This window comes from Alosa pseudoharengus, unplaced genomic scaffold (assembly GCF_046254945.1).
Source record: "Alosa pseudoharengus isolate Yale_2024_CS ecotype anadromous, Long Island Sound unplaced genomic scaffold, YU_APseudo_1.1 YU_APseudo_1.1_scf_6, whole genome shotgun sequence".
NCBI lineage: Eukaryota > Metazoa > Chordata > Actinopteri > Clupeiformes > Clupeidae > Alosa > Alosa pseudoharengus.
Window position 1 is genome coordinate 20026033 of NW_027468848.1, and position 15080 is coordinate 20041112.

Consider the following 15080-nt stretch of genomic DNA (forward strand, 5'->3'; position numbering starts at 1 on the left):
ATAACATGGCTTTAGAGGCATTACGTATAAACAATACAAAAATAAAATAGTTCTGGAGATGTAGGCTTCTCTTATGTGTTGATATTGAAGTCATATTGAGTGATATTGAAGTTCTGATAGGAAATGTAGTTAGAAATGTAATCCTCTACTATTCCATTGCTAAACTGTTTGCATAATTCTGTCCTCTTGAGCTAGCCAGGTTTGTCGGTGTCTCCCCTTTTCTTTTGTTGGCGTTGCATCGGTTGTGTTATTTTTTATTTATTTTATTTATTAATTTGTTTGTTGTCTGTCTTGTATGTCTTGGTGTCACGGGTAAGCTGGCGACTACGCCGCTCCGTCCGGCATCTTTTGCGTTTGTTATTTCTTAAATGTAGTTCTATGTCTTGGTGTCACGGGTACGCTGGCGACTACGCCGCTCCGTCCGCTATTGTCTTTGTTAGTCTATGTGTCAATGACAATGTCTTATATGTGGAGCGCTTTGGGTTGCATTCTGTGCATGTTAAATGCGCTATACAAATAAAACTGACTTGATGATCACTGAGCCTGTACTTAGTTAATGGCTTTCTTAAAGTAATTTAGGGGGTCACTCTCTGGGTGTCCACTCCTCAGCTGGGCAGAAGTGGGCAGCAGTGTGGTACCCTAACAGTCCAGGTTAGGGTAACTTCTGTTTAGCTCCAAAATATTCTTGCCGAACTGCAAATGTAGTAGCTCAGGTGGGCTTTTGGTAGCCTTGACCCCGCCCGCCAAGTATCTAAGAAGCCTGCGCCTACTACGATGCTAAGGTTGGAAACATTTTACCAATAGAGAGTAGTCAGAATCTTCATGAAGTGAGTGAGTCTGGTAAAACCATGCTAGGGCTTCTCTCCCATACAGTACTTCAAAAATGTCCTAATATTAAATATTTTGGTGCCGAAATTTCACTTCCATGCTAATACGTAATGTGGGTTTTATTAAATGATCAAACAACTTTGTGTTGTTGAGGGATGATATTGAAATAGTGATTTTCTTTTTTTTTCTTATCATCAATATGTTTTGTGTGCTTTTTATGTTAAATCTTTGACTGCACTGTCAAATTGTCATGGAGAAGAAATCCTTAATCCAATATAACAGAATTGTCTTGTTCAAGAGATTTTTTATGCCAATAGTGAAGTTGTATTTATTTGAATGTCTTCTCTGTAAATAAACATTATTTCCATGTTGATTGGAAGGGCCCATGTACTATACTCATTCAGGATAGTGAGGTCTTCCTGCAGTCCCTTGGCAGTTGGTGAGAGTAAGAGAAGATTGTCTACAAAATGTAGGCTAACTTCTCTTCCCAAAAATGTAAGCCATAAAGATGATGATCTTCCAATCTTTGTGGCTAAGTCATTGATATAAAAATTAAACAAAGTTGGGCTGAGGCAACAATTTTGTCTGACCCCTTTTGTCTAATTGAAATAACCTGTTTGTTTGTTTTTCAAGTCCCTCACGCCAAATTAAGTTTTTTTCATAGGTCCTAAAACTAATTTTGGTGAAATGTGTCAACTATTTATTTTAGTTGATTATTAATGTGGTCTGCTTTTTGCATCTTAGTCTTAGTTTTTAGATTTGTAGCCTATTTGTGAAGGGTGTTATGGTCCTCTTTGTTTTTTATTTGAGCTTTAATCTCAATTCTTTTGAGATTGTTTGGCAGTGTTTGGCAGTCTTTATCAAACCATTATTTGTTGTTATTATGTGTTCTTTAAAGATCATTTAGCTGCTGTAGAAAATATTACTGTTATTTTTTCAGCGGCTAAGCTGATGGTTTCTTTATTGTTCTCGAATTTGTTGAACAGGAAGGAGTAGATCATGTTTTACACTTGAATGACGTTTAAATGGGTTTTGAACTGTTCTTGACTGTTTTTGACCCACATGTATTTTACTTGGAGCGGGTGTAGTACTGATAAAGGTTTTGGGTGTTCTGGTTAGGATTTTCCTTTAGACTTATAAAAATGTGACTATGGTCTGACAGAGCAGAGGCAGCTGTGGCATCACCATGAAAACATCTATTTAGTTTGGGTCTAAATAGCATAATCCACCACACTGCTTCCCAGGGAATTTGCCCAGTGAGTGACCCCTTATCCTCTGCTGCTAACAATGTACAGGCCCAGAGCTGTACCATGTTTGTTGAGGATATTATCAAAAGTATATCTATGTCTGCACAAAAGTGTTTTGTTGGAGAAGTGTACTTTCCCAATGGATTGGAATTCAGTGATCTCTCTCTCTCTCTCTGTCTATCTCTAAAGCACCACTAGTCCCTCATTATTCAACATGACTACAGAAGCATCAGGAGGTACAGATATGGCCTCTCTCTCTCTCTCTGTCTCTAGCATCCATGGACCCTGAGCGCAGAATGGCTATGGAGGTATTAGCGGGTAAATGCAGCGTGACATGCCCTGTCTGCTGGAGGATCTGACATGACGCACAGGAGGCATGGCAAACCTGCCTTCTGCCACCACTGAGATCTTACATCAAAACAGGAATCGTCCACATTGGACACTGGTGGCTTTTCTAAACAGGCACTTTAAACACTCAAGGGAGCTATGGGGAACATATGCTCACTGACACACAAAACACACACGTAAACACACACACACACACACACACACACACACACACACACACACACACACACCCATGAGAGGAATATTTATTTTGCAATTCACTCAACATGAGCTCAGGACACATAAAGTGCCGCCCTGCTCCCTGTATCCTCAGTCAGACTTAAACGCTGCATCACTCAGCTTGAGTCTTCAACCAGCCAAATGAAATAGGCATCAGTGTCCTACCCACTCTCTTGCTGGCCCTTTCTGCTGTGGACATACTAATGACTTTTCACAAGGCAGTTAAGTGTCATTAGACAGTGATGTCGAGTGAGGGTAGGGCTCTGCCGGAAATTATGATAAGCATTATGTTCAATTCCTTCTGATCACAAAATTTTAGTCTCATTTGCAGTCCATCATTGGCCAGTGAGAAGTTCTTACTTTACAGTTTAATGCTTGGCTGTTATTAAGTATCTTATTTGTAATGATCCGCCGAGGCCTTTGAAAAACTGAAAATGAATTTCTGCAAATGGATGCATTTCTGCACTGTATATTTCCCAGCAGCCTTACCACAGAATGACACAATATGGCTACTGTCTTCATGAACAAACTTCCTGGTGACAGCCTCCTCCATGATCTGCTTCACCTGAAACAAAGCAGAGAGAGAGAGAGTCCCCATCAGTGAGTGGTGAACACAGCACCAACAACGCCATCCATGTCAACAACAAAGTAGCCTACCCATTTGTGTCCTGTAAAAAAGGACCAAAGAAAGACAAAAATCTCAAAACAGGAATAATCAGAGAAAGCACGGGCTACAAGCTGTTTTCAGGTAAAGAGAGCCTGGCCTCACCCACGCCCTCCCAACCAGTCTTTTGATATCAGTTAAGATTAATCTGAGGTGGATATTTATAAATCTAACACGTCTGTCTCTGTTAACAACACATGCTGTCTCTGTTGGCTGTGTGCCATGTGGTGCAAATGACATGGTGTCACATATTTCCCATTCTTGATGCTGCATGATCAACCTGTGAAGCTCAACTCAGCACAGGGCACAAATGAGTATTACATACACGGGTTTCCCGTTTACCAACAAAACTAGATGCGCGCGCAGCTGTGGGGCAGAAGACGCTTGGTGGCCGTCCACAACGTTATAAACTTAACCTAAATAGTCGGCTGCTGTAAGCTACAATCGGATTTTATTGTATTCCCCTGTTGTCTCAATGATAATAACATCTCATTTCAGACTATATTTCAAAGTTTGCCGTTCATTTGAATTATTAATATAACATCGTATTTTGTCATTTTTGGCGAAGACATGCATTCCGTTAGGGATATTGAACATATTTAACATTCTCTAACCATCGTGATTTCGAATTGGTGCAGTTTTCAGCACAAAAACTCATTTTATTCTTTTGCTCTTTTGCATTGCTCTATGCTGTTCTATGGTGCTTTCTGCCTCTTGGTTGCGCACGCATGTTTTCGTGACGTTGCATAGAAATCCATGTATAGGACGAGAGTTACACGTTGGGAAAAAAAATTCTAACAGATGGATGGGGAACAGAGATGACGCAGAGAGGGAGAGGGAGAGCAAAAAAGGCAGATGAAAGAAAAAAGTTGAAAGTTAGGCAGATATGTAATCAAACGATAACACGAAAGGCGTCAAACAGAGTGGAGTACGCAAACAGAGTGGAGACAAGAGAGAGAGAGAGAGAGAGAGATAGCAGAGCAAGATGAGCGCACAACATTCAAGGGAATGAGTCATCAGCCAGTTTGTGCCGGTTTCTCAAGTCACAGAGGTGAGTTGGGGTGGGTGGCTGGCTGGCTGAGTTCAGTTGGGTAGGTGGAGAGGCTGAATCTTTAAGGAGGTTTGATCAAATCGGGAGAATGAAAAAGCCCCTCAGATGGGGGCTCCAGGGCCACCCGGGTGAAGAGGGAGCGGGAGAATGTCAGAGCCAATGCCGCTCCAGTCTCATTGAGCAGCTCTTCAGCATCAACAATATCCACCAGCCCACAGCCTCATACAAACACACACACACACATACAGTACACACATACACACACTAACACACACGCATGCACGCACGCACGCGCACACACACACACACACACACCTGACACACACACACAAAGATGTATGGGCTGCATGTGAATCAATGAGAATGTGAGCACTCCAACTGCTTGGTTGTAGGTGAGGAGGTGTGACGGTGAGACTATTACAAGCAGTCTTTGATTGTGGGGAGAAAACACTGAGATACTTCAGTGTTTCTGAACCTTTTGCCACACACAGACACAAAGACAGACACACATACATGCCATTCCTTTATCAAATTAGTGCTGCCAAGCAACCAGTTAATCAGGCTTATGATAATCAGTCCGAGGCACCAGCAATTTCCTGTTATTGTGTGTCTTTCTCCAGATCTGGGATTACAAGGACCAACACAGAGAATTAAAGTAAACGTGCACTGCACATACACACACACACACACCCACACACAAATACAGATGAACACACAGACAGACAAATGTGCAGTTACGTAACTTGTCATGTTCCCAACAATGGCTTTAAGTCATTAAGATGTTCTTATCAATGATTACCACAGCAGAGCCTTCCAGACAGTTTTTTTCCCTCATTAGTTCTGCTGCTGTGCTAGCACCATGCTTTTGCTGGAGACACTTTGTATTGAAAAGGAAACTGTCTCTTTGTATAGCAGCCTACACATCCTGTACATTTCTTATGTCCCCCCCGCTGTCTGCTTCTTCACCTCAGTGCTCTTGTGGTGAGTACAGGATGACTGTGTTGTGTCTGCATGTGCGGATGTGTGCCAACAGTAACAGCAACAGCACTGCCAGCACTGGTGGTGACTCAACCCCCAACGGTGGTCACAGAAAAAAAAAAAAGAAAAAAAAAAAAAATTCAAACCCAATCAGAGGTGGGAGTTTCTCCATCGTCACCAGCGCCACCTTCACAGCGGCTAACTTAGCGCCGTGCCGCTGCGCCAATCATCCCACTTCCCTGGAGCTTTGAGGGAGATGGGGATTGAGGGGCACAGGTGGGCTGGGGGGGGGGGGCCCTCTCAAGCCTTCTGCAGTGTGACTCACTCAGCTTGTGGGTGGGGGGGGGGGGTGAATCCTTAAAAGGAAACGTGATGAGACCACAGGCGTCTGTCATAAGGTGGGGATAACCCCCTGCACATCTCTGGGTGTCTGTGAAATCAGTGCAGCATCCACATGGATGTGGTCAGGTGCGTCACCACACACACTGGAGAGGCCCTCTCGGTGCTCAACAGCAGCAGCTTCAATCAGGAGGAGGAGAGGGATCGATAGGCCCTCATCAAGTCAAATGCTGTTGTGAACCTTGCGGTACAACCTACATACATACTGATGTTGCTTAATCAATCATGAGCTGGTGACAAGGGCAACGTGTGAAAGTGAAAGGGAATGAAATGTTATGAAGATCTTCAAAATGAATGAATGTATAAGTGAATCAATGAATGAATGAATGTCTTACAGTAGTAAATGTCTTTTTGGGCAAAAGGTAACTTGCTTTTTTTAAGTGAGTCCTTGTAGTACTGATTGCAATGAAAGAGATGATCTGCTTTTTTAAACACCAACACAGGCTTCTCCACGTAGTGTTTGTTAGTTTATTGACCCTAAAAGAATTTAAGGTTTTCATTTGACATTTATTTGTCTCTTTCAAGCAGTGTTGTAGTACTCGAGTCCAGGACTCGGACCCGAGTCCGAGTCATGAGCTAAATTTAGAGACTCGTGACTTGACTTGGACTTGAGCACTGAATGACTCGAACTTGGACTCAGACTCGTACATTCAGACCATGCAGACTCGGAAATTGAGACGAGGACTCGACTTTTTTTTGCAATGTCATTAGGCTATAATTGTAACATGTCATTAGAATATTATTTGGTATAGGATTTTAATATCGAAATTATTTTTAGTATTACTGTAATATTAGTGCAATGGAGTGTTACTGCTTCATGTCATACACATGGTCATACATCACACATCACGCCATGTTCCTACAATAACGGACGTTAACTCTAATGGCGCCAAATGCCTGGAGACATGAATGCCCCGAAGGTTGTTTTGCATTTAATAGTGACTCAACTCGGACTTGACTCGGATGAGTAGTGGACTCGACTTGGCTACAATGACTTGACTACAACACTGCTTTCAAGACAGCAGATGTATGCCTGCCAGAAATTTGCAAGGAAGATGACAAACTAATTAGTCAGTGATCTCGGAGTTAAATGTCATCCCTCTTGTTTTGTGCCGAATTATTTCTCTTTTGTTGAAAAGGAATGATTCATGTGATGACTAACCTTTGCTACAGTTAGCTGCCGTTCATGGACATAAGTATTGATGTAAATAAATTAGGTTTCTATCACTAGTACCCTGTAGATGTGTACTTCAGATACCTCTGACACATTTTCTTACAATACTTATTTAAAAAAGTGATTTTGAAACAAGAAGTTCATGAAAAATGCCAGACAACAAAATCACCAGATGCTCAAAATGAATTTGCTTCATGACACAAAAAAGACCAGGACCTATACATTTGAAATACATCATCTGAGTGAGCACTTTCACATTCACAATACCTTTGCTAGTGTTCTGTTGTGTGTGATGTCCAAGATCTCTCTTCTAATAATGTGCTTTTATCCATGTCGGCAACTAGCACATACAGCATTGAAGCAACTCAGCTCCATTTCAGACCCATCTGAATTTTAAAAAGGAGACATTATCTAGGTTCTGTAAAACTCTTCTGACCTTTGTATTTGCCACCAATTATCAAACAGGCAATATTTGAATGGAAAATGCTATCACCATGACCGAATTGAGGCAAACAATCTGCCTGGCTTTCTGTTTTTCAGGTGTGTGTGTGTGTGTGTGTGTGTGTGTGTGTGTGTGTATGTGTGTGTGTGTGTGTGTTATTGAGAGAGAGAGAGAGAGAGAGAGAGAGGGAGAATGAGAGAAAATGAGAGAACACAGAAAAATAGGATGAAAGGATGATGCATGGTTATTGGAATTGCTGTTTTCTGATGCATGATAGGAAATCTCACATTCATCTCCACGACAACAGCATTACCCATCATAGGTAACAGTCAGAATTTTCAGGTGCCAAGTGAATGTGAAGTGAACGCACAACATACAAATATGAAAAACTCCAGTCGAGACATCTAAATCCATCCTAAGAGATCCTCAGCAAACGCGACACACAGCCGCACACCCGCCCGAGGCCAGAGACTACACACAGGTTCCCTCAGGTCAAGCTGATTTACTGTAGTGTGCCCGTGGCCTTCAACTGAAACCTTATCCCTTGTGTGGGCAGACACAGGGGAGGGGAACAGAGAGGGAAAAGTCAATACATTTTGCGTTGCCGTGGTTGGGTGTGTGCTCAAGCCCTACTGAGCTGGCTCCGTCATTCAGCAAATACAGGTGTGCCGAGCATGTGAGTGTGTGTGTGTGTGTGTGTGTGTGTGTGTGCTTGTGTGTGTGTACTGTATGTGTGCGTGTGTGTGCACGCACATGTGTGTGTGAGCTTGTGTGTGTGAGCTTGTGTGTGTGTGTGTGTGTGTATGTGTGTGTGTGTGTGTGAGAGAGAGCTTGTGTGTGTGTGTGTGTGTGTGTGTGTGTGTGTGTGTGTGTGTTTGTGTGTGTGCACGTATGTGCGCGTACTGTTACTGAAAGAGGTTTGTGTTTGATGATTTCTCAATATTTTTTAACATTAGCATCATTGAGAACACTTATTATGCAGGTCCTTATTAATATGCTGATATGCATGACAGTGAAAGAGTAGGTTATATCTGAATATCTGAATATACAGTATGTCCTAAATCTGGCTGCTCAATGTTTGCTTTTTTATTGACAGGATTTGATAGGTATAATATGAGGTTTCCTTTGCCAAATGCCATGATGTTGCAATTACAGAGAGATCAGGCAACAACACAAATGTGAATCCTTCCTCGAAAAGCTAAGAGTATCCCTCAACATCCTTCCCTACTTCAGGACTGCTAATCATTGTTTTTGTCACTGACAAGATGACATTATTGGCTTGTTTACTTGCACAAAGCCCAAGTAAGGGAGTGCTAAGGTTGTGTCAACACCAATAAATAACAACCACAACAATTACGGTCCTGAAGAAATTTGACAGCCTTAATTGGGGGTCCCTGAACTTTTCAAATCAATGCTTACTACATAATCTGATATCTGTCACATTGCATTGGCCTAACTTTGTTGGGCATCGCATTACATATTCCACTGTGCAATTGTTTAGCTGAAATCAAACTTCAATCGAACTTCTCATCAAAACAAAAAATCTTTCAATATTCCATGACTAGTGATGTAGGTAAGACAATTAGTGAGCTCTGTAACGCTTATATCTATCCCAACAAAACTGAAGATGGAGACAAGCTGTAGTGACAGCAAGGGCAAATGGTCTCCCATGCATACGGTCACATGTCTGAATCCTGAGAGGGAAAGTGTGAAAAGGGAGGGGTTAGGGAAGATGTCCACCCTCTGACAGCTTGATCCAGAACATAACATTTTTCACACTGTCAGAACTCACCTGAATGCAGGATCAACTGTCCTGTTTACACATGAACAATGTGATTCCAAAGCTTATGACTAGACTAAGGCATATAGCTACTTGAAAAGACGGCAGACATGTAAGCTACATTTTAGTGTATCTTAAAATAATTTTTCTGTCACTGGTTGCTTCTGCCCAGGAATTGAAATTCAATAAGCCGGTTCTTTCAAATAATAACTCAAATGTCTCCATCTCCACCCCTCATTACAGACCATGGAGTTGAAATGCACAGAAGCTTTACAAGCACTGTAGTTCTTGGGTTATCTTGTAGTTTGGTGTCTTCGGTCCCCAAAAGGCTCGATGACTCATCACTCATGACAGCAAAACACTAACAAGCCACGTCTTCATGAATTTCAATAAACACCAGCCCTTGATTCACTACCACCATTTACCTATGAGATCTTCGATCTCACAGATAAATCACAATTTATTGTAAAGGTTTTCCAGGTTCTATAATTTTTTTGTAGTTTCTTAGCCTAATTATTTCAGATCATCTCTATGCTTGTTTTATTTGCCCTCTTTAGTTAACAGAGGTGCTGACTATTGCAATAGCCTATAGAAACTCTGGAATATGATAACATATTTTGTTCATGCAATAACAGCTGATCAATGATTGTCCTCCAATGATTTCCTCCAAGCTCAGACATCAAGAATAAAGACTGCAAGGATGACTGACTACATTGACAAGGGACTGACTACACTGAGGAGCCCACAGAACGCACAAATGGCACATAAAGAGACAACTGACCGGTAGGCTACACAAGGGTCATGGTAATATCAGATCAAAATGGGAGAAGCATTACCACCACCACCCATAGCTTACACCAAAACAAACCTGGGAGTTAAATTATGGTTCATTGACAAGGAAAGGCACTGAGAAAGTGTATTTCATTTAGATTGAATTATACAGGCTACACAAAACATAGGCTTAGACTTTAACATAAATACATATAGTTAGACAGATAGTTTATTAAGTGACATTAAATCACTTCACTACATGACGTTACTGTGTCCGACGAAAAAAATGATAGGCTACAACTTGAGTTCATCCTGTGGTTCAACCATATGCGTTTGGACACATTTAGAGTCTCCTAAATCCATCTATGACGGGTTTAAATTAAACCCCAAACTAAACCATCCACTCTGGCTCACGTGTTGAAGGCTTGTGTGGCCCTATGTCCATCCGCTTGTTTGTTTTTTAAATTTGATTAGACTTCAGTTGAAGCGGAAAAAACACCCACCTCCTTCTTGACGGTCCTAAGCAAGCGCTGACGGGTCTCCGCTTCTGCTAGATAACAAGAAAACATGGTTTGTCAGTTAACTGTAGGCCTAGAGGAGCAGTTCAAACAATTTAACATATCTTGTTTTGTTTTTTTTGGTGCATCCTTAGATTAACTATCTTCAAAAGCGTATTTTGGCCTCACCTGCTATTGCTGTTGCCATGGCTTCAGCTCCTAAAGCGCAGATCCGTGGACGAAAGCGTGTAGCTCTGCCCGCCTCCACTCTACGACTGAGTGAAGATTGGGATACGGTCTGCCCCCACCAGCGCGTTTCTTAAAGCGACATTAATCACTACATTTCAACAGCAACGGCCACCGTGGGCAAAAACAAACATCAGAGCATAGCACATGTCTAAACCACTGTATGAGCCCCTACTTAAGTGAAACAAAACTGCAAGTGGAAAAAAACTGTCTAGTTGGCTATATGGCTAAACAACAAACACACCAGATTAGATGATGATTTTGTTTCAGTTAATAGGCAGGATTGTAAAGTTCCTGGCAACCATTCTAAGCAAAAGATCTGAACATTAGCCTACTTTGAGCAGTAAGATGTAGGCCTGTTATAGGCAACAATGCATGTTTATTTCCCTCACCACCAGGGCAAAATAGCTGCTGAAATGTTAAGTCTATAGCCTACAGAACCATTGAAACAGCTTGCTATTACTATTACCATGTTAAAGGGACCTATTTTTATTATATTGTATAATATGGAACCAGTTTGAAAAAAATACCAATGGTCCAAGGTCTAACTGGAGTTTTTTTGCTGGTAACTGATCTAATCAACTCTGTCTTATAGTCACTGGCACTCCTAGTGGTTGTACAGTATGTGTTTTCACATAACAAACAACCTGCAGTTAGGCCTACAAACAGCAGGTCATAGGAAGCTATTTCATGGACAGTGGACAGTCAGCTCAGCATGACTAAGTCTGTTAGTGACATTAGTTTTTGTTGTTCTTAATAAAGTACACACTAGGCTACAATAACTACTATACCAACTAACTTACTAAAATATCCTATATTCCTGTAGCCTAATATATAATAGATTTGTGTTTTTTCCGTAAACTAAGTCCGAAATGGCATTTAGCAAGGGGATGGGGAAATACAACTTCAGTTTGATGAAATGCAGCGATATACAGCATTACACCACACCAATGTTTAGGCTTTATGTTTTTCATCCCATGTTTGCACATCTAATGTCTGAGTCAGATCTAAAGAGGTAATGACACAGAGGACTAGGATTAATTTATCCTCAGCCAAAATCTCATAAATGTAATTGTATTATCTACCCCCCTTTAAGCTACTGAACCCCTGCCACTTCTAATACAAGCAGCCCTCCCCACTACTCAAGTTAATTTAAAGTAATCATTCAAGTAGTAGCCTATCATGATAGTCTTGGGATTCTACAACACAGCTCCTCAATTTAAAAAAATAAGTAATAAAACATATCATGTAGCCTACTACAAATTTGGTTTAGAGAGATTCCTTTGTCCTTGCATGACATATGTGTGGAGACATGGAGGTTCAGTGCAATAAGAGCCGCTCATGAAGCAGCTAATGGCAGTTTAGCACCCTTTATAGAGGGATGGCTTGTGTGCAATTTAACTGAGACATAAACACAAACAAAAGACTACAATGGCGTAAAAAAACTACAATGGCGTACAGTGATATGCCAGGGGGGACTTCCCTTTATCTGCTACCCATCTTCCGCCATCAAGAGGCGCTCATAGCTCGCAGCTGGCATGGGAGGAGAAATTTGGTTACAAACACAAAAGCTCTTCCTCACCAGTGAGACAAGTTGCTAAGCAACCTTGTGGGGACTATTAGCTGCACTAATTGCACGGAGCCAGTGCAGCCAGTGTCTGGTTCTTTCAATGAGTCTCCTGGGCAAACGGAGCCTTATCGCTGGAAATGAAATAAACCACTGCATACATGACATTGGATCCGCAACTATCAGCAGTCTGTGTAGCTGAGAGAATGTTATCACACTAGTAAATTGTCTGTGATTTCTTCCCATAGGGAAAAAAGTGAATAGAACAAAATGCAGCCTATATTTCTGTGGCTTGATGTATTTGACTGAGTTTGTGCATCAGTTAAAACTCCTAGCCTCACAAGGCAGATATCTGGCTACTCTGGGGAGTGCTCCCTTAAGACTCGGCTGCTGCCTACTAAAACATATTATGGTGAAAATTGAAACAATGTGTTGCAATTATGTCATGAGCAAAATATAGATGTGGAATGTGTCATGGTTGTTCACATGAACTGTGCAATGCAGGCTACAGTTTAGCAAAGACATGTCTATAATTTAAAATATATGTATTTGATTTCTTTTAATATATAAAAGCATCACATGGATTTTAACTCACAGACTAGTCAAGTCAAGTAAAGTCACTTTTATTTATATAGCACATTTAAAAACAACAGGAGTTGACCCAAAGTGCTTTACATGGCAATGAGAGGTTAGGCAACAGTTGAAACATAAAAAGGAGCCCAGGGATACACAGGTCTGACTAAGAAAATATAAAAAAGGAAAAGGAAAATAATATTACATGAGTAGAATTAAGAGGTAGTACATTAGAAAAAAAAGACTAGACAATCAAATAGAATATTTTGATGCTACATCATGTTTGGTTCAGTGTTTGCTGACATATACATGTATATATGAGCCAAGATGACCCAGTGCTCAGGCTTTTTGCTTTATTTTCTATTCACTGTTTCTGAACATATCACATTTGAAGTGCACTATATAGCACCATTCCATTCCCCAGTATAGGCTACATTGTTTCCATGCAGCCACTAGATGGAGACATTGTAAAACTCTTCATAAGCACTGGGGTCCAATTGTCTATTTCACCTGCGCTGTTCCGCACAAAATCCTTATTCAGCCATCCAACATTTAAGCTGCATTAAACCAACACGTAGCATGAGATACCTGCCATTTCCAGTCCGCAACACACAATCTCTAAATGAGACCTCAATGTCATCCATTCATTAAGTACACACAGCGACTGGTGGTGGAACACTGTGAGAGTGGGTATGTCTTGTCTTGGCCCCCGCGTCTTGGCTCACTGCTGCGCTCACTAACCCTGAGGCTCCCGTCGGGGCACTAGGTGAGGGTGAGGCCTGCAGACCGGAGCTGTCAGGAGCATGAGCAAGCGAAAGAGTAGCCAGGCAATCCAAGATGACACCGGCCTCCAGATCAGATCGAGAGCGGAGAAAGAGAGAGAGAGAGAGAGAGAGAGAGAAAGAGCAATGTTGATGTAACCCAGTGCTATCTCTCCTTCTCTCTCTCCTCTGCCAGCCTCCATCAACAGGCTCGCCAATGCTGAGGTGATTATGCATGAGTATATGTCGTCCAACACAAGACAAGAGAGCATATGTAGCAGATGGAATCGCATCGGTTTGACTGTTCACACGTTCGGCAGGAAGCTGGGCCTTTAGACATGTGCTATCTGACTCAGATTTGGAAAAAATGGAGATGAGCCAATGTTTCTCCCTTAGTAACATCACCAATCACAGTGTCCAAGTGTCATTCTAGTGCAGTGTGCTGGCTCACAGGCTGGTAGGACTGTGGTGCGAAGACATCAAGATGGCCACCTACAGTACTACACATTAATGTGAAATGGCAATAAGCTGAGCAATAAATAAGACATAGTCCCCTTTGAGGGTCTCTTTAAAAGTTATTGAATATGTTGAATCATTTTTGGCCACAGAAAATTAAAGGAACCCTTTTTTGAAAGGTATGTAATTTAAGATGTCCATTTCAGATCCAAATGAGGATGTATTATCTGACTAGTAGCTCTAGGTGGTTTCTTTGGTTCACCACATTATTCTTGTATGAAGCCTGCCTTTGGACTTTTGCTTGATTTTCCAAGGTTTTCACTTCCTGTCATCCATACAATATAAAACTGTGACAGCACATCACTTAGACACCCATATAACATAACACATATTTCTGCAGTGAGAGTCTATGAAGTGTTTGCACTCTGCATTGAAGTGTGGCCTCTGGAATGCCATCTGAACATGGCAGTAACACATTGGCTGGGACAGACACCATTAGACGCAACCCTGAGAGGAGGAACCTGAGTGAATATGCCAGTGTCTCCTTTCAAGTTAAGATAAATTTACCTCTAAGTGGAAGACACAAACGTCATAATCAGAATCAGAAATTTAATTACGGTTCCTCAATAACTGTCTGAGGCTTTCTGCATTTGGTGGCATCCGTTGCCTTCACCCAAGCCCCATCACCCATTAAAACAACATTGGCATGCAAGGGAAATGGGCCACTAAAAGCACATGGGTTAAGTTGGATTATGCTTATCTGATACCACTTTACAATATAATGGCGGCAGTGTATTATACCATGGTAACGTCTGATGGGGTCACTTAAGGAGCCAGTAAATGTCTCATTTTAATTCTGAGTATCAGTGTATAAATGGCCTGACATTTGTTTTATTTGTGTTATAAATCTGTTAAAGAAATATTAATAAATCTGTTAAATAAATGTGGGTACAACTGTAAATTAGTCTTATAGGGGATTTTGCTTAATTATAAGTAGTTCCTGTCAAACTATGTAAACGCAGATAAGGTAATCATGAAAAAGGATGGTTTGATGGAAGACATTGATAGTAAATAGAATA

At 41.3% G+C, this 15080-nt stretch overlaps 1 protein-coding gene across 3 annotated transcripts in view; it reads right to left on the minus strand.

Annotated features, from left to right (window-relative positions):
• sgsm1a (small G protein signaling modulator 1a) overlaps positions 1-10654 on the minus strand; it is a 44439-nt gene extending 33785 nt beyond the window's left edge. For 2 of the 3 annotated variants that reach the window (XM_076270989.1, XM_076270987.1), the window contains exons 1-3: positions 10588-10654; positions 10405-10451; positions 3132-3207 (exon numbers count right to left, since the gene is read on the minus strand). In XM_076270989.1, coding sequence (XP_076127104.1) covers positions 3132-3207; positions 10405-10451; positions 10588-10606 — 142 coding nt within the window. In that variant the 5' untranslated portion in view covers positions 10607-10654. The remainder of the gene's footprint in view (positions 1-3131; positions 3208-10404; positions 10452-10587) is intronic. The other variant, XM_076270988.1, reaches the window with a different exon arrangement.
• Positions 10655-15080: the final 4426 nt, after the last annotated feature.